Source organism: Pistacia vera, unplaced genomic scaffold, assembly GCF_008641045.1.
Source record: "Pistacia vera cultivar Batoury unplaced genomic scaffold, PisVer_v2 Contig545, whole genome shotgun sequence".
Lineage (NCBI taxonomy): Eukaryota > Viridiplantae > Streptophyta > Magnoliopsida > Sapindales > Anacardiaceae > Pistacia > Pistacia vera.
Genome location: NW_022196385.1, coordinates 338,557 through 357,215, shown reverse-complemented (window position 1 = coordinate 357,215; position 18,659 = coordinate 338,557). Strand labels below are relative to the sequence as shown.

Sequence of the window (18,659 nt, the reverse complement as noted above, 5' to 3'; positions counted from 1 at the left end):
AATACAAATTGATTTGTGTTTAGATTAAAAGGAAGGAATGAGGTTTGGATAATGGTGACCAAGTTGAGAAAGTGATGTGCTAACAAAGGTAAAGTGTTTTAAGATTTGAGATTGAATGAATAACTTTATCAACATTCATGCCTAGCTAGTTGCCAAGAGTTTCCCAACCCAATACACTTTTTATATGCAATCTGTTATGTATATCATCATGTCAATTATACAGAAAATTGTATATAAAATCTAATGATTATTTTTAAACATAAAGCCCAATCAGGTAACAAGTTATTTATTATATAAATGAATATGCCTCCTCTGATAAATGATTTGCATAAATTTTCATAAACATAGTTTAGTTAAAAATTATAAAATAAATACTACTTCTTAAATTTAATTTAAGTTTATTATATGACGGCCCCACGTGTCTCTTTCCCAACTTTTTCATTCTGATTTCACCTGCATTTCACTTTTTCATTATTTTAAGGATATTTTAGTAATTAAAATTATATACTCAGCTGTGTAATATTCACATAATAAGCTCAATTTATTATGTGATATTGTTTTTTATTCTTTTAAAAAAAAACAAATTATACATTTTAAATAATAAATCTCATTATATTAACTGTATGATAATTTTTCATATTCTATATTTGAAATTATACATTTTAAATAATAAATTTATGGGGTTTTCATAGAGTGAAAATGGTATGAATCATAGTTTATCATTATTATTTATTCGGTATTATTGATCAAAAAGAAATTGTGATAATTTACTTTGCTTGATTGTTCCTATGATTGTATATATATTCAATCTTCATTTAAACATAATTTAGAGTGAAAGTTTTTATTTTAAAAAAGAAAAAATAAAATTAAAAAACTGATAGAATAAATTTTTATTACTTATTCAAAAACAGATAGAAAAATTTTATTACTCTCCACTTCACGCGCCGCCGCTCTATCACCTCCTCGCGCGACACTATCACCACCAACCGTCAGAGTCGCCCTACTTCACCACCTCGCCGTTGAGTTCTTGTTTTTCCACTCCGGTTCACTAGTGACGACTCGCTCACTGACTCCGGCGCTTAGTCCTTGCCGATCCCGTGGAGATTGTTAACTTCTGTGACGGAGTGATTGGCAGTGGTGAGATTCAATTCTTCCTGTTCAAACTCTGATTTCGGTGCTGGATGCTCGTCATAATTCTTCCGGCTTCCCTTGGTAAAGCTTGCTCTTCTAGCTTATTTGTGTGTAAATGTGTTTCATGAAGTGGAAAATTGTCTCAAACGCTATAAATTGTAAAATTGGTGTTCTTCTTTAAATTCTTTTATATCTTCCTTTTCATGGTTAATGAAATTCACTCTTGAGATGTTCTGTTTATTATTGGTGTATAAGGACTTTTCAGGTGGTAATTATTGCTACTTGCGACTTGGGCATTCAGACTTTCGTTGCTTCCTGTTGTTATTTTGCAGCTTCTTAAGCTGCGAAAGATAGGAGTTATCTCTTAAATGTAGTCTGCTTTTTCGTTTTACTTGCAATTTGTTTGTAGCTCTAGTTACTTTGTTCTTTGGAGTTCTCGCAGTACACATTCGCTAGAGAATAAAACTTGAAAACAAATGCAGTAGAGTAAATTCTGCTATATGCTAGTTTCTTTTCTTGAAGGTGTGATATCATAAGCGATAAGGTGGACCGAAGATGATATCTAGATTAGGATTTGTAAAACCTTAATATTTGTGGAATTTAAAGTTATGCTAGATTACTGGCTTGTTAATAATTAATGAGAGGTTTGTCAAGCTACTGAACTATTAAAAAATTAAGTTTAGTTGGCATTTTTTACCAACTTGAGTGTAGATTGTGTTAGAATATTGTTGATTTTTTTTGTTTTTGCTTCACCTTGACGGTATGTTTTGGTGTCCCAAAGCCTGTATCTGATGTATATACTCCTGTCCATGATTTGTTTTTCAAAAGTTGGAGTAGGAGTAGGAGTAGAAGTAGAAGTAGTTTTGGGGTCAATACGTTAAGAGAGAAGGGAGGAATGTTTCTTCCTTGAATGGAAGGTTTCTTCCAAAATTCGTCTATCTGATGCTTATGTTGTATCGTTGTCTTTGATGGCCATCAACGTTGGTAAGGGCATTTATGCACACAATGGTCTGTGTACCAGTACAAGTTTCTGTTTCTGTTGTGCATGTGTTTTTTTGCAAGACATTCCAAGTGAGGCTGCAGTACTTATTATCAATTGTTTGATATGTGGAGATATTTATTCTTCTTTTCCTGCATAGAATTATGAAATTCAGACTTGCCTCGGAGGTTGAGAGTCGTATATGTAATTCTAGTCATTGTCCTCATTAACAGTTGGATACTAGATCATTCTTCTGGAATTCTTGCAGGGTCATTCTCCCTCCCCCTTTCATTGTTGTTCATATATTTAATTTGCAATAAATTTTTTTTTTTGACTCTCATATGTGCTTCTCATAGTGCCTCCTCCATTGCCACCACCTCAGTCAGGAAGGATTTTCATTGATCAAATTTCACTTTTTCCGAGGGAAGCAAAAGCAAGGGGGTGCCCCTCATTTCTGTGGTTCCTTGCCTCCTTGTCCATCCAGGTGACACAGCTATATATATTGTGTAAATAACTTTACCTTTCTTCTCCCATCTCAAGCCAAGACACACAGACATAGAAAGAAATACACATCTTCTAACTGAAAGAAATAGATAGATGTTGGGTTAGAGGATTTTGAGTTAGATTCAAAAGCCCGGAATCTATATAGAGAGCCAGTTATTTCTGTACTATTATTGTTTTCTTTGCTTTTTTTTTTTTCTTAATTCTTTTGGTATTTTGATGTATTTGTCTTCTGTCTTTTAGGCTGAAACTTTAAACAGCAGTAGCCTAGTATATAGTTTGGTTGAATAAATTTTGTACTTATTTATTTTGTTGTGTTTTGTTCAATTCTTCAGGTCCCATGTTTTCTCTTAGGTGTGACCAGAATTCGCAAAATCTCACTGGAGGGTCATCCAGGGTTTGATCATGTAAGGCACTAACATGCTTAAATATTTGTATAGAACAATAAATATATATGTATTAATGCTTACTATAGTAATATCGTCTTTATGTATTCATAGATTAATATCTTTTAGTGTTACCAATCTTGTTATTACTTTCTTTTGGATTACAAATGACTTGATATGTTTCTGAACCATACAATTTGGCCATGCTTCTTGCAACATGCAGCATAAATTTTATAATGATGACATATGACAATTACACATCTTATTTCTATAGTTTTTCAAGTACTTTATATATAATTTTTAACCCTAAAGAAACTGGTAGCTGTAAGTGACTAAACTCAGAACCTCACCCTCAATTTGAATGTTAAGGTTTGTGTTGCATGTTGTCTTTCATCTTTGTTGTTTGGATTCTGGACAGCTTTCAGTCAAACACTTGTCAAAAGGACAGAAAGAAACAGCATTTTCTTTTTTGCAGTAACTTTCTCTTCTTATGCCCCCTTTCCTTCCCTCCGCCTTCTGTAGTTTTTTTGTTATTAAAACATCGAATGATAGCTGTTGCACTAAGTGGTTAACGTTTGATGACAGACGGGTGCTTGAGAAGTATCCTGATTACATAAATGCTTTGATAGTTATAGGGCAGACTCAACTGCAGAAAGGACTGCTAGCGGAGGCTATTGAATAGTTGGAATGTGCTATCTCCAAGGTCCGTCTAGTTTAATTTAGTTATCTTATGTTTTTTCACAATCAGATGTTTAGTATATAAAGTAGGATTTATATAGGCGGGAAGCATGCTTTATACATGATTTTTGGTAATTACAGAATTTTAAATACAAGTGTATTATTATGTTGGAAAGAGCATATAAGACAGGAAATTTTGAAAGTATTTTTTCTTGCTTATATCAACATCTGGTATGTCATTAACTAAAACCTGTTTCTTTGACATCCCATCAGCTCTTCATCTCCGCCAATCCCACAGAAGTTGAAAATATTGATCTCCTAATTGTTGCTTCTCAGTGGGCTGGTGTTGCCTATATAAGACAGGTAAAACTCAGTGATGCTTTTCTGAAATAAAAGGCTATGAGCATAACATATTATTCTCAAAACTATGCTACGATTTGAGTTCAATTTTAGGACCCAGCCATGGGCCACTTGTGAACTTTTCGAGTTGGGTCGGCAGGCTTAAATATATATTACTCGATGAAAAAAGGCATTCATTTTCTTTTGTTTGTTTCACTTTCTTCTGTATGTTACAGGGGAAAATGGCTGAAGGAATTGTACACCTGGAAAGAATTGCAAATTTGGAAGAGCCAGAGGAAAAAAGTTCCAAAGCCCATTATTATGATGGATTGGTATTACTTTCAAGGTATGAATTTACACAATCATTTCTCAAGTATTTTTACTTATAACCTGATAATCGCTTGTCTCAGAATTGATCAATATCGTCATTACAATTTAGGTCTATTGTTTGGGCACTAACTACTGGGTTTTTCTGTGCTTTATATAATGTAGGTCGCAAGGCTGAAGCTGTAAAGCATCTGCGTTTAGCTGCTGGCCAGCTGCTTATAATCCCGAGTATAATGAACTACTGCAACAATGTGAAAATGACGACAATGATTTTACAAGTGATCTTAGCAACAGCAGGAGAGCAGTTTACTAATTTATTTGTAAAGTGTACAAGACGATGTTGTAAACTCATCTGCTTGAGGCCACCTACGCAACATATTCATATCCCATAAGTTTCCAGATTATCAAGATTGTAGAGTCCGGCAATAATTTCCTGTCCCGGTCGGTCAACTCATGATAAGCATTCCGGCGAAGTTTTGCTATAAAAAGAGAATGTTAATTAAATAATTTCATTCCTTGGTTTGTTTATTGAATTGTCTTATACATTGAAATAAGTTATAACTAGCGCTTTGTATAGCAATAATAATTTAGAATTGGGACATTATGTCTTGTAATAAACTCCCTTCAATGTCATTGATTTCCCCTTGAGCTTTTGCTCAATTTTGATTATTTCCCCAAACATTTTACTTTAATTATTATTGACCTTTATCACTTCTCAGATTTTGCTAAGGTATTGGTAACCACTGTTCATGTTAGGTTTGGCAAAAATACTAGACGGGATCGGTTGCTTGGAAAAATCCAGTTTTATTGGACAAGGGGATCCTTGGAAAATTTTAGGGTTGGTGGGAAAAGATGCCCCCCTAGAACTGAAGGCAAGGATTAGAGTTGAAGTTGAGCTACAAATGTACGTGTGTTTCAAATCGAGATTGGAGGTAAGGTTCTCAACCTTGGCCCTTGAAATTTGTTAAGCTTATCTTATACAAGGATAATAGTAACAAAAGCCACAAGTGAGATAGATGGCCTCAAGATTCGAACTTAAAAGTCAATAAAATGAACAAACCTCTTTGACCGTCGGATCAATCTCCTTGAAGTTAAAAGAATTCATATCAAATGTCTAATTTTGCTAATCAGGAAGTCACCCTTTCACTTTTATTTTGAGCGTGAATAAGAACCAAACTAGAAACTCTTTTGTTATAATATAAACTTGTTAATGTAAATGGTGGGCATCCACCAAAACTGTCACGTACCTTAGACTATAACACATGGCCCTCGTTATGATACTCAAATGACGGATACACTTAAGCATGTCAAAGTTTTATTTGTTCTAAGTGGGCGGCTGGCTGTATAAATAACCCCCACTTTCTCCTGTAAACACACAACACAATTGTGAGAAAAAGTTAATAGAAGTTTTTCATTTCAGCTCTCTTTATTTTACGCTTTTATTTTCGGTCCTTCTTACTTAGTTTATTTTATTACAAACACACCGCTAAAATTATAACACGTTATTAGTATAAGGAGCTCAATAAGTTTAACAATAATACTATGCGTACTTACGAGTGTACTAACCATCATACTTACCTTTATAAATATAAAACATAATATGGGTACCACAAGCATAGTATGGGTACCATATGTAATTTTAACAAAGGTTAATAAGATGGTTAGTAAGATCCGTGAGTACGCATAGCATTACTCTAAGTTTAATAGTTTTATTCATTCATTTTATAATACAAAGGTATTTTGAAATATAAACTTTGGGTGGGAAAGTGTCAATAAGACAAACTTGGGTGAGAAAGTCTTTGGCTCCATTTGGTTGGTTTTTGGGAATACTATTATTAGTATTCCCAAAAAAGTTAAACAGTAAAATACCAAAAAACTCACAATATTATTTAACTTTTTTTAAACCCCCTAAATTTGTTAATTTAATTAAATACCCCTAAATATTTTTTTTAAAAATTTAAAAAACACCCCAGCAATCCACATTTACCAGATTTTGGCCATTACCGTCGGAAAATGGCTGGAATCTGATAGGATGGCGCACTACCGGCTGAATCTGGCTGGTAGTGCGTCGATCTAGCCTTTTTCGACCAGATTCACAATGGATTTGATCGGAAAAGGCCAGATCTTTGGCCGTATTTGCTCGTTAACGTCAACGACGGCCAACAAACAGTAGTCATTGACCATCAACGACGATCGTTTGTTGGCTGTCGTTGACATTGACGAGCAAATACAGCCAGATCTGGCCGTCAATGGCCAGATCTAGCCGTAGATCTGGCCTTTGCCGGCCAGATCCACCGGAGGGTAGCTAGAAAAGGCCATATCGGCGCACGACTGGCAAGATCCAGTCGGTCATGCGCCTATGCGGCGACTCCAGCCACCCTCCAATAGTGGTGGCCTGCTGTCCGTATTTGAGGATAGGTTGAGGGTGTTTTTGTTAACTTTTATTGTTTTATTATCGAGATGTTTTGTAAATAAACAAACATATGGGGTATTTTATTAATTTGTAAATCTTACATCGTAATACCCGCCCAATTCAACTTTTTTTTAACTTTTTTCAAAAAACTTTTCTCAAAAATGCAAAAATGTGAACCAAACGGAGCCTTTACTCTTCTTGATATTTGACTTCTATTTTGATTTTGTTATAAAAACTGTAGGCTTGCAACAACCCCCCCTCCTCCCCACCCCCTTCCTTTTTTTTTTTTTTTTTTTTTTTTTTAACTGTCTTTATACACTATATCAAGAAGGAAGTGCAAGAGTAAAAAAGAAAATGTTGCTAGCATTCATCACCTGAGCTATTTTCGACCCGAGCTGTGAATTTCTTGGCTTGGATTGGCTCGTGTAAGGGGAAATGGATTTTAAGCCAGGCTTGCAAATGGACTTAACGAGTTGAGTTCGAGCCGGTTCGCGAGCCAGCAAAAAAGAAAAACTGCAGTTTTTTTTATAAATTTAGAGTAGATAGTTATTGGTTGGTTCTAGAGGTCCTCACCATGCAGCAAATATTTTCTGGGACCTGGGTCATCAATTTAGTTATCAAATATTTTGCATAATGCATTGATGGTATATTTGATAACTGAATTGATGGTCGGAATTAAACAGAGTATAAAAACCAAGATGAATGGGGTCTTTCGTTTGTGTGTGAGTGTGACTTTGTATGTATTAAATTAATCAAACTAAAACCAAGATAACATTCATATCTGTGACCAAAATAACACACATAAATAATTACCTTTACAAGCTGACACCTTCAGCAAGACAACAACCTTGACGTCGACTGCGACAACGAGATTTGAAAGGTTGTCATCTGCGACAAGCCGAAAACACGACGGACGACGACGAAGCAGATGGGTTTGAGTCGTTTGACAACGAGATTTGAAGGAGACCCCACGAAGCAAACGACACCGAAGCAGATGAGTTTAGGTCGTTTGACGACGAGATTTGAAAGAGACCTCATGAAGCAGACAATGGCGAAGCAGATGGGTTTGAGCCGTTTGACGGCGAGATTTGAAGGAGACTCCACGAAGCAGATGACGACAAGGAAAGAAACTAGAGGCGGCTTACACTTGCCTAAAATTGTTAACTCCTATTGGGTTTACAACAAACAGTGGTGGAGTCGTGTTCTTACGGCTTAAAAATCGGGGGGATTTTTTTCATTTTTGAAAACATTTTCCTTTTGAATTTTTTTTTTTAATCCCCCTTACTTTAAAAACCCTAAATCGCCCTTACGAGTTTGAGCCTGATTCGGCTCGCTAGCCTAACGAGCCGAGCCGAGTCAGGATCTAACTCGGCTCGTAACCTCTCACAAACTGAGTTAAACTGGCTCGAATTCAACCAAGTCGAATCGTTAATGAGCCGAGCCGAGCCAGCTCGCAAGCGGCTCGGTTCATTGAACTATCCTATGAATCATCACATAGTACAATACAACTTATACATACAAGGAACGTGATGGATAGTTTCCAGACTAGGGAGATATTTTAGAATTCTAATAAAAGTAAGGGTAGGTCAAAAATTAAACCTAGAAATTAAACAAAACAACAGGGACTAAAATGATAATACAACTTCATTTTCCCGGGAACCAAACAAAACAAACCCAACCCACCACACAATTCGGAACTACAGTCTGAATGGCAGCACTGTCTATGAGAGTACCTACCACACTGAGTTCAACGACAGCAATCCCTCTAAAACCTTCCTCTAGAAAACCCATAAGAATTTCTTTAAATCCCAGCTTTAAAAACATTACAAAAAGGCCCCTCATGGCCTCCTTGAGTGGACAAACTCAACAGAGAAAGCTCCCCATACTGCTCTTTGACATCATGGACACAATCGTTCGCGACCCTTTTTACCAGGATGTCCCTGCCTTCTTTGGGTACTCGCTCTTTTGCTTTATTTGTTTATGTTTTTGTTAGAAATTGGGACGCCAAAGTCAAAGCCCTTTGAAGGAAAAAAAAAACTTTTACGTAAGCAATGAAAATGAATTAGTGTGAGCAGAATTAGATTATTTGTGAAGAATTCTGATCAAATAAAGGGTAAAGAGAGATAGTGGGGTTGTTTTGCTGGTGGGTTATTTCAATAATGCTGATACAGTATCATGTCGAAGAAGTTAATACTTAAGACCATTGAATGAGGATGAAATATTCTCAGTTTTCATGCTACTTTTCAATGTTGATGTGATTATAATCTAAGAAAGGGAAAGCTTCGTGAAGAGTAGATTGTTTGGTTTAGAGAATAGGTGGAGACTTTGTTTTTAATGGTAGTTTCTGATAATCTTTTAAAACTTAGAGAAATAAATGTTTCTTTAAATATCATGGTTATTTCTATAATGTTGGTATTGTATTGTATTGGAGAAGTTAACATATTCAATGAGGATGAATATTATTTTGGTTAACGGTTGATTTTGATGCGATAATTTAAAATATAACCATACCATCTCTGATTATACAATTGAGAATCGTGTAATTTAATTGTTGCTGATATTATAACATAAAAAAGAAAAGCTTCTTGAGTTGTAGTGTGTTTGTGTTTGCGGTTTTAGTTATGATAAATTTTATAGAACTTAGAGTTTAAATGTTTTTGGGAATTTTTAGGGGAGGTTTATGATGATTTTGCAACTTCAGAAAGGTTCTTGATGAAATGGTGGCATCTTTCTGCACTTCTCTTACTTTAAGATGATCAAAATGACTGTTGAGCTTAGTTAACGCCTAGAAGTAAATGCTTCCAATCCGTAGAAACTCATAAAAACATTGTTAATCATCTTGAGTTAGGGTCTATAAAGGTAATAGACGACCGCATCTAATGCATTGATGCATCTTGTTTTGTGTGAGATGTTGTGCTTATTCACCAAGAGACTTGTTAAGGACACGTGCTAACATGGTGATGAAGATAACTGTTGTTGATGCCTTATTGGCCATTGCTTTGCCTATTTGTGTTATGATTGCTGAGCTTGCATAAATATCAGAATTTATTTTTTTATTTACAAGGTACAGTTTTTTTACTTTTTGGAAACAAATGATATATGAATCTCAGGAAAATACATTAGGTTGGAAGTTTTCAGAAACAGTATTTGGATACTCAGCATGCCTTTCTCTTTATCTTTCCAGTTATTTCCTTATATTAAGATTGCAATAATCAAAATGAGAATTTATGCTCAGAATGCCTATGAAGGAACTAATAGAATGCAAGCACCCAACTGCATGGCTTGAATTCGAAAAGGGGCTGATTGATGAGGTATGTGCGACACTTATGTCCAAATATTATCTTTCATTCAGTTGAAAGAACTCATTTTTCAGTTAAATTAATTTGAGGCATCATTTGTAGTATTGAATGATTAAATTTGTATAGTATAGAATGCTGAGTGATCAATTTTATTATGTAATTAGGTCAATTCATGTTTGAAATTTGAAAAGTCATTAAAGGATTTTATATCCTTGTATATATTTTGATTGCATAATGGTTATGTTATTGTTTTCTTTCTGTGTTTGTGTGTCCTTTTTTATATTTCGAAGTCTGGGATTGCATTGAAACACAAGTTGGATTTTGGAATTTAAACTTGCTGATCAATAATCACTATTTCCGGATTGTTTAACTTGTCGGAAATGTGGAGTGGTCTCTCCTCCCAAAAGTTGAGGATATCTTGCAAAGTAATGCCCCTGTTTTTTTGGAAATTTCTCTCATACTCTTCGTCATGTAAATTTGATAGATTTTAGCCTGAATAACTCCCTTCTGCTATAAAATCCACTCTATTGCTTTCTTAAATTTACATCAATTGATCATCTAAATGAGCTGTTCTTTGCTTTTGGTCCCTATCAAATGTCCTATACTAATGTGTTTTGTCTTATTTTAGATGGAGTTAGCCAGAAAATTCTTTAAAGACGGAAGGCCTTTCGATTTGGAAGGTTGGTAGTTTTCTCTTTTTATGAGCTTTGACAATCTAGTGCCTGCCATGTTAGAGCAGAGAGCATGTTCTGGGTTTTGCCTGAAAATTGTTTTGAACTTTAGAACAAGAAATCATATGAAATGTATTCTTTTTTATAACCGAGTTTTGCTTCAGTAACAATGCAACTTATATTTGTTATTTTCTTTTCTTACATGTTGGTAACTGCATTATTTGTTTAGATTCTTTTTCAAAACAAGTGTTGGTTACATATGTGAGCCAAGCAAATATGAATAATTGATAATAAATTTTTAATTAACTTTTTATCCAACTAAAATCTAAGTCTTATTCAATAGCAATTTTTGTACTGGTTAGTGATCTGTATCTTATCATTTTGTTTGTAATTTTCTTTATGTCATGAATCACTTTAGCCTGTCTTTCTTATCCTTTCCACCAATTAATCAAATTACAAAGTGAAACACTGTATTTTATTGTAATATTTTGAGTATCAATTGCAGATATACTGATTTATCTTTATTTCTGAATGACTATTCCTTGGATATGCTGATATGCTCTATGTTCTCTTTCTTCTATGGATCTATCCGTCCTTATTTGTAAAATACTAATTTTAACTAAAAATCTCTGCAGGACTTAAAAATTGTATGAGAAGAGGATATTATTACATAGAAGGTGTTGAAGAATTGCTTTTTGATTTAAAACAAAACAACTATGAGATGCATGCTTTCACTAATTATCCTATCTGGTAAGGTGAACTTGGTTTTTACTTTTGGAGGGTCTTTTGACCAACCTAAGCACAGAAAAAAGAAATTTATGCACGAACTTCTTTCTTTTAACATATATGGTAATACATAATAGCCGTTGCTTAAAATTTCTGTAAACACTGAAGTTAGTGGAAAGAGTGAGTATCCCACACATGCTGTATATCTTCTGCAGAGAGTGCCCATCTAATTGGTTTAAAGACTTTTTATGAATGTAAAACATTTCCTCTATGTATAGCATAAATACCTTTCATATCCATTAGCCAATCCTCATTCCATACAAAGAATAAGCAATTTCTTCTTTGTCCTCTAAATCAGCTCTGCATCCTGCAAGATGTATCAATTTTTATTTTTATTGTTTTTATATGTCTATAAGGTACATGAGAGCTAAAACCTCCCAAATTGGAAGTGATGAAAACATTTTATCAAAATGGTGGCCAGTGAGATGGAGGAATCTCCAGCTCGGTAGCGCGCACAGGCCGCTTCACTAAACCGATTAGTTGCCTTTCAATTTATAGAGTACATGATACACTTAAAGACACTTATGTTGTTTGATTATAGTTGAAACTATATTTAGTATTGTTGAGTTTTAATTTCTCTCGATGGTAATCTGAAAGCAAATTCAAATCCAAAGCGTCAGTTTCATCAGTAAAACTATCAGCTCCAAAATTTCAATGTTGCATCTTCAGTTTTTTCAAAGGCAGTTCCTTTGACAGTGGATGGCTCATCATTTTCTTGAAAATATGTTTTGTAGGTACAGAATAATTGAGGACAAATTAAATATCTCAACTTACTTATCATGGACATTTTGTTCCTGTGCCATAGGTATGTTCACTAGTTTGAAGTTGCTTGATACCATGAACTCGCTTTCTTACCCCATACATATTAAATTGGATGTATATGTGTGTGTTTCAGTATGTGCTGGTGACACCAAAATTTAGTCTGTTTTCTTTGGTCAGAATATTATCCTTGCCTTGCCTTCTTTTTATAGATTTTCAAGTATTCATGTATAGATTGACATTTGTTCTATTAGGAATAAATTTAATCTACCTAGTATTTTGTAATATATATTGGAAATAAGATCATAACTTCAAGATATGAATCAGCTATCAGTATCTATGTTTTTTTTTTCTCCGTCATTTGAGTATAAGGAGGCTTGAGGGAAATCTGTTCAGTTTAATACATGTGTAGTATACTTATCTTTTTGCTAGTACTGGTTTTCGTAGATTTTAGCTTTTCCACATAAATATTATTGTGATCATAAAAGCAATGTTGTGTTACAGCTTGTGAGAATGAATTTAGGCTTGAGAGTTGTTGTGATCCATAATTTGCAGGGCAGTTAAGCCATGTAAGTTCAACCACAGTCATTCACTGTTTGGGATAAATTATTATGTCATATACCTGAGCGCGTATGGCATGTTTTGGTGAAAGGAGCTTGTTCTGAGCTATCAAACCATGACTGAAGATGTTAAAGGTTTCTGTCTCAAATTATACTACAATAGTTCAGCGAGCCATCCAGCACTTCCAAACTAGAGGGTAGCCAGTGATTTTTTGTTGATCTCTTATTTCGAGATTAGATCAGTGGTGCAAAGTATCCTGTATTATCAGCATGATTTTCTGCTATTTTAGCTAACAAGTTAATGTTCTTTTTGAATGCCATCTGACTGTTTTAGAGAGTCTTCTACTGCAAAACAACGATTGTTCCTGTATCTGTTGTGGACATTAGCACAGCCTGGTCCATCTGGACAGTGATACGTTTTTCGCCTTCTTTCAGGAAAGAGGAAACCTGATCCTGATTTTTACTTGGAAGTCGTGAGACATCTGAAGGTTGATTCAGGAGATTGTATTTTCATTGATGACAGGTATCCTTCTAATTTCTATATATATTAAACTATTACTCTTATAGAATCTTGATTTCTTGTATGAATCGATTTACATGTCTTCTATTCTCGTTGCCACTAGATGTAGTCTGCCAAAAGTATGGGCCAAAATTGCTACTTCTTGACATGTTAGTTGGATTTGGATCATTTCAAAACTTCAGTTTTTGTAAAGTATCTGTCAAAATGATCTGCACAATTCATCTTTATTGCTAGTAATCTGACTTTTAGAAGACATCAATGTTACTATTTTCTGTATTTAATAGGTATCTCTTGAAAGTTGACTAGCATTGCCTACTGAATCGGCTTAACATGTTTTCATAGAAAGAGATTGGGTTTGTTTTAATGTCGTACATTTTGAGCTTCACTTTGCTCGCTAATTTATTGCCTTGGACTGACACCAGGTTAAAGAACGTGGAGGCTGCAACTGAAGTTGGCATAGTCGGTCTGCAGTTCAAGGGTGCCGATTTTCTGCGTCGTGATCTCTCCCAAATGGGAATCAACGTTTCAACAAACAAATTCCCCAGAAGTGAGAACCAATCCCAGATCACCAAAGAACAGAGACCGTAATTCTTGTGGATGGTTTTATCCTATGACTTTATGCCCTCCTTTTCATAATTGTTTCCTCTTTTTTTCTCAAATCGTAGTAAAATGCTATAAATTCATGAGTACTACAAACATTTTCTTTTCTTTTGGCCATATCTTCGAAAGATAAATGCCTTCAATTCATCTAAATTGTATGCATTCTATTAACTTCTTGATCAAATATCAATCCTTGCCGAAATTCTCCCAGCTTTTCATCAGCTTCTCCAACTTACATGAATTTGTTGAACTTTTCACGTAAAGTTTCTTGTGATTGTACACGAGGTCTTTAATCGAATCATCGTCAAACTGTGTATTTCAGTTCCGTTGTGTAGGATCTGAAAACAAACAAAACAGCACTATCCATGGAAAGAAATCCAGGAAACAGTTTCTGAAACTTGAAGAACTCTATAGTTTTCCCTTGTTCGTGTATTTTGCAGAATTTGGCAGGCTGAAGAGAACTGTTTAATCCGCGACGTTTTTGTTGCCGTTACAAGATTGGTAACGTTACTGGAACATGAAACTTATAATCACATAACTTTCAGTACTAAAATAAAGTGTTACAACTCATTTCATTGTAAATTATCATTTAATATAACAAGTTTGACGTTTTACGATTAAATACTTGAATAATATGTTACAGGTGTACGGTTTTATCAGTTGTATGTGTAAAAACATCTTTCCATCCGTTAAACCATTGTTTTAAAACCTGACTTTTTATAAGATTGGTAAGGTGATTGAGTCTTAGGTCGATCACTGATCAGCATCAGAAGTATTTTTTAAAAACTGTAAATTAGTCCCTTAAATTTTAATTTATTTTTAAAATGCGCAAAATAATTAATTAGAATCTAAATTTTTGAAATATTGTAAAAACACTCCTAAATAATTTCAATCAGTCCCTATAAATTTCAAATATAACAAAAACCTCTTTCCTATACTTTATGTTTTTCAAGTACTTTATATATAATTTTTAACCCTAAGAAACTGGTAGCTGTAAGTGACTAAACTCAGAACCTCACCCACAATTTGAATGTTAAGGTTTGTGTGCATGTTGTCTTACTCTTTGTTGTTTGGATTCTGGACAGCTTCCAGTCAAACACTTGTCAAAGACAGAAGAAAACATTTTCTTTTTGCAGTAACTTTCTCTTCTTATGCCCCCTTTCCTTCCCTCGCCTTCTGTATTTTTTTTGTTATTAAACATCGAATGTAGCTGTTGCACTAAGTGTTAACGTTTGATGACGACGGGTGCTTGAGAGTATCCTATTACATAAATGCTTTGATAGTTTGGGCAGACCTCAACTGCAGAAGGACTGCTAGCGGAGGCTATTGAATAGTTGAATGTGCTATCTCCAAGGTCCGTCTAGTTAATTTAGTTATCTTATGTTTTCACAATCAATTTTAGTATATAAAGTAGGATTTTATAGGCGGGAAGCAGCTTTATACATGATTTTTGGTATTACAGAATTTTAAATACAAGTGTATTATTATGTTGGAAAGAGCATATAAGACAGGAAATTTTGAAGTATTTTTTCTTGCTTATATCAACATCTGATTTCATTAACTAAAACCTTTTTCTTTGACATCCCATCAGCTCTTCATCTCCGCCAATCCCACAGAAGTTGAAATATTGATCTCCTATTGTTGCTTCTCGGTGCCTGTGTTGCCTATATAAGACAGGTAAACACTCAGTGATGCTTTTCTGAAATAAAAGGCTATGAGCAACATATTATTCTCAAATTTATGCTACGATTTGAGTTCAATTTTAGGACCAGCCATGGGCCACTGTGAACTTTCGAGTTGGGTCGGCAGGCTTAAATATATATTACTCGATGAAAAAAGGCATCATTTTCTTTTGTTTGTTTCACTTTCTTCTGTATGTTACAGGGAAAAATGGCTGAAGGAATTGTAACACCTGGAAAGAATTGCAATTTGAAGAGCCAGAGGAAAAAAGTTCCAAGCCCATTATTATGATGGATTGGATTACTTTCAAGGTATGAATTTACACAATCATTTCTCAAGTATTTTTACTTATAACCTGATATTTTGCTTGCTCAGAATTGATCAATATCGTCATTACAATTTAGGTCTATTGTTTGGGCCTAACACTGGGTTTTTCCGTGCTTTATATAATGTAGGTCGCAAGGCTGAAGCTGTAAAGCATCTCGTTTAGCGCTGGCCAGCTGCTTATAATCCCGAGTATAATGAACTACTGCAACATGTGAAAATGACGACAATGATTTTACAAGTGATCTTAGCACACAGCAGGAGCAGTTTCTAATTTATTTGTAAAGTGTACAGACATGTTGTAAACTCATCTGTTGAGGCCCCTACGCAACATATTCATATCCCATAAGTTTCCAATTATCAAATTGTAGAGTCCGGCAATAATTTCCTGTCCGGTCGGTTCAACTCATGATAAGCATTCCGCGAAGTTTTGCTATAAAAAGAGAATGTGAATTAAATATTTCATTCCTTGTTTGTTATTGAATTGTCTTATACTTGAAATAAGTTATAACTAGCTTTTGGTATAGCAATAATAATTTAGAATTGGGACATTATGTCTTGTAATAAACTCCCTTCAATGTCATTGATTTCCCCTTGGGCTTTTGCTCAATTTTGATTATTTCCCCAACATTTTACTTTATTATTATTGACCTTTATCACTTCTCAGATTTTGCTAAGGTATTGGTAACCACTGTTCATGTTAGGTTTGGCAAAATACTAGACGGGATCGGTAGCTCGGAAAAATCCAGTCTTATTGGAACAGGATCCTTGGAAAATTTTAGGGTTGGTGGGAAAAGATGCCCCCCTAGACTGAAGGCAAGGATTAGATTTGAAGTTGAGCTACAAATGTACGTGTGTTTCAAATCGAGATTGGAGGTAGTTCTCAACCTTGGCCCTTGAAATTTGTTAAGCTATCTTATACAGGATAATAGTAACAAAAGCCACAAGTAGATAGATGGCCTCAAGATCGAACTTAAAAGTCAATAAAATGAACAAACCTCTTTGACCGTCGGATCAATCTCCTTGAAGTTAAAAGAATTCATATCAAATGTCTAATTTTGCTAATCAGGAAGTCACCCTTTACTTTTATTTTGAGCGTGGAATAAGAACCAACTAGAAACTCTTTTGTTATAATATAAACTTGTTAATGTAAATGTGGCATCCACCAAAACTGTCACGTACCTAGACTATAACCATGGCCTCGTTATGATACTCAAATGACGGAATACACTTAAGCATGTCAAAGTTTTATTTGTTCTAAGTGGGCGGCTGGCTGTATAAATACCCCCCTTTCTCCTGTAACACACAACACAATTGTGAAAAAGTTAATAGAATTTTTCATTTCAGCTCTCTTATTTTACGCTTTTATTTTCGGTCCTTCTTACTTAGTTTATTTATTACAAACACACCCGCTAAAATTTAACACGTTATTAGTATAAGGAGCTCAATAAGTTTACAATAATACTTGCGTACTACGAGTGTACTAACCATCATACTTCCTTTATAAATATAAACATAATATGGGTACCACAAGCATAGTTGGTACCATATGTAATTTTAACAAGGTTATAATATGGTTAGTAGACCGTGAGTACGCATAGCATTACTCTAGTTTAATAGTTTTATTCATTCATTTTATAATACAAAGTTATTTTTAAATAAAACTTTGGGTGGGAGTGTCAATAAGACAACTTGGGTAGAAAGTCTTTGGCTCCATTTGGTTGGTTTTTGGGAATACTATTATTAGTATTCCCAAAAAAGTTAAACAGTAAAATACCAAAAAACTCACAATATTATTTAACTTTTTTTAAACCCCCTAAATTTGTTAATTTAATTAACTCCCCTAAATATTTTTTTTAAAAATTTAAAAACACCCCAGCATCCACATTTACCAGATTTTGGCCATTACCGTCGGAAATGGCTAATCTGATAGGATGGCGCACTACCGCACAGTGACTGGCTGGTAGTGCGTCGATCTGCCTTTTCGACCAGATTCACAATGGATTTGATCGGAAAAGGCCAGATCTTTGGCCGTATTTCTCGTTAACGTCAACGACCCACAAACAGCCATTGACCATCAACGACGATCGTTTGTTGGCTGTCGTTGACATTGACGAGCACATACAGCCAGATCTGGCCGTCCTGGCCAGATCTAGCCGTAATCTGGCCTTTGCCGGCCAGATCCACCGGAGGGTAGCTAGAAAAGGCCATATCGGCGCACGACTGGCAAGATCCAGTCGGTCATGCGCCTATGCGGCGACTCCACCACCCCCAATAGTGGTGGCCTGCTTTCCGTATTTGAGATAGGTTGAGGGTGTTTTTGTTAACTTTTTTGTTTTATTATCGAGATGTTGTGAAATAACAAACATATGGGGTTTTTATTAATTTGTAAATCTACATCGTATACCCGCCCAATTCACTTTTTTTTAACTTTTTTCAAAAAACTTTTCTCAAAATGCAAAATAGTGAACCAAACGAGCCTTTACTCTTCTGATATTTGACTTCTATTTGATTTTGTTATAAAAACTGTAGGCTTGCACAACCCCCTCCTCCCCCACCCCCTTCCTTTTTTTTTTTTTTTTTTTTTTTTTTTTTTTCTTTTTTAACTGCTTTATACACTATATCAAGAAGAAGTGCAAGAGTAAAAAGAAAATGTTGCTAGCATTCATCACCTGAGCTATTTTCGACCCGAGCTGTGATTCTTTG

At 34.8% G+C, this 18,659-nt stretch overlaps 2 protein-coding genes across 6 annotated transcripts; both read left to right on the top strand.

Annotated features, from left to right (window-relative positions):
• The first annotated feature begins 1,485 nt into the window (after positions 1-1,485).
• On the top strand, positions 1,486-4,955 carry LOC116107681 (ALBINO3-like protein 3, mitochondrial). Of its 4 annotated transcripts, none has more exons than XR_004124509.1 (7): positions 1,486-1,501; positions 2,493-2,594; positions 2,947-3,018; positions 3,627-3,700; positions 3,949-4,038; positions 4,251-4,360; positions 4,507-4,955. XR_004124509.1 is itself a non-coding variant. In XM_031393979.1 (4 exons), exons 1-4 carry the CDS (start codon positions 3,797-3,799, stop codon positions 4,517-4,519), a joined length of 282 nt encoding a protein of 93 aa, XP_031249839.1. In that variant the 5' UTR covers positions 3,713-3,796; the 3' UTR covers positions 4,520-4,955. The 4 variants fall into 4 exon arrangements, 2 of the variants coding, with proteins under 2 accessions (XP_031249839.1, XP_031249838.1); XR_004124508.1 differs by having other exon boundaries at positions 3,583-3,700; XM_031393979.1 differs by lacking the exons at positions 1,486-1,501; positions 2,493-2,594; positions 2,947-3,018; positions 3,627-3,700 and adding an exon at positions 3,713-3,865.
• A 3,472-nt stretch (positions 4,956-8,427) lies between these two features.
• Positions 8,428-14,167, top strand: LOC116107678 (flavin mononucleotide hydrolase 1, chloroplatic-like). Of its 2 annotated transcripts, none has more exons than XM_031393974.1 (7): positions 8,428-8,707; positions 9,990-10,065; positions 10,682-10,733; positions 11,360-11,474; positions 12,245-12,315; positions 13,265-13,352; positions 13,772-14,167. In XM_031393974.1, exons 1-7 carry the CDS (start codon positions 8,463-8,465, stop codon positions 13,935-13,937), a joined length of 813 nt encoding a protein of 270 aa, XP_031249834.1. In that variant the 5' UTR covers positions 8,428-8,462; the 3' UTR covers positions 13,938-14,167. The 2 variants fall into 2 exon arrangements, with proteins under 2 accessions (XP_031249834.1, XP_031249835.1); XM_031393975.1 differs by having other exon boundaries at positions 8,655-8,707; positions 9,939-10,065.
• The last annotated feature ends 4,492 nt before the right edge of the window (positions 14,168-18,659 follow it).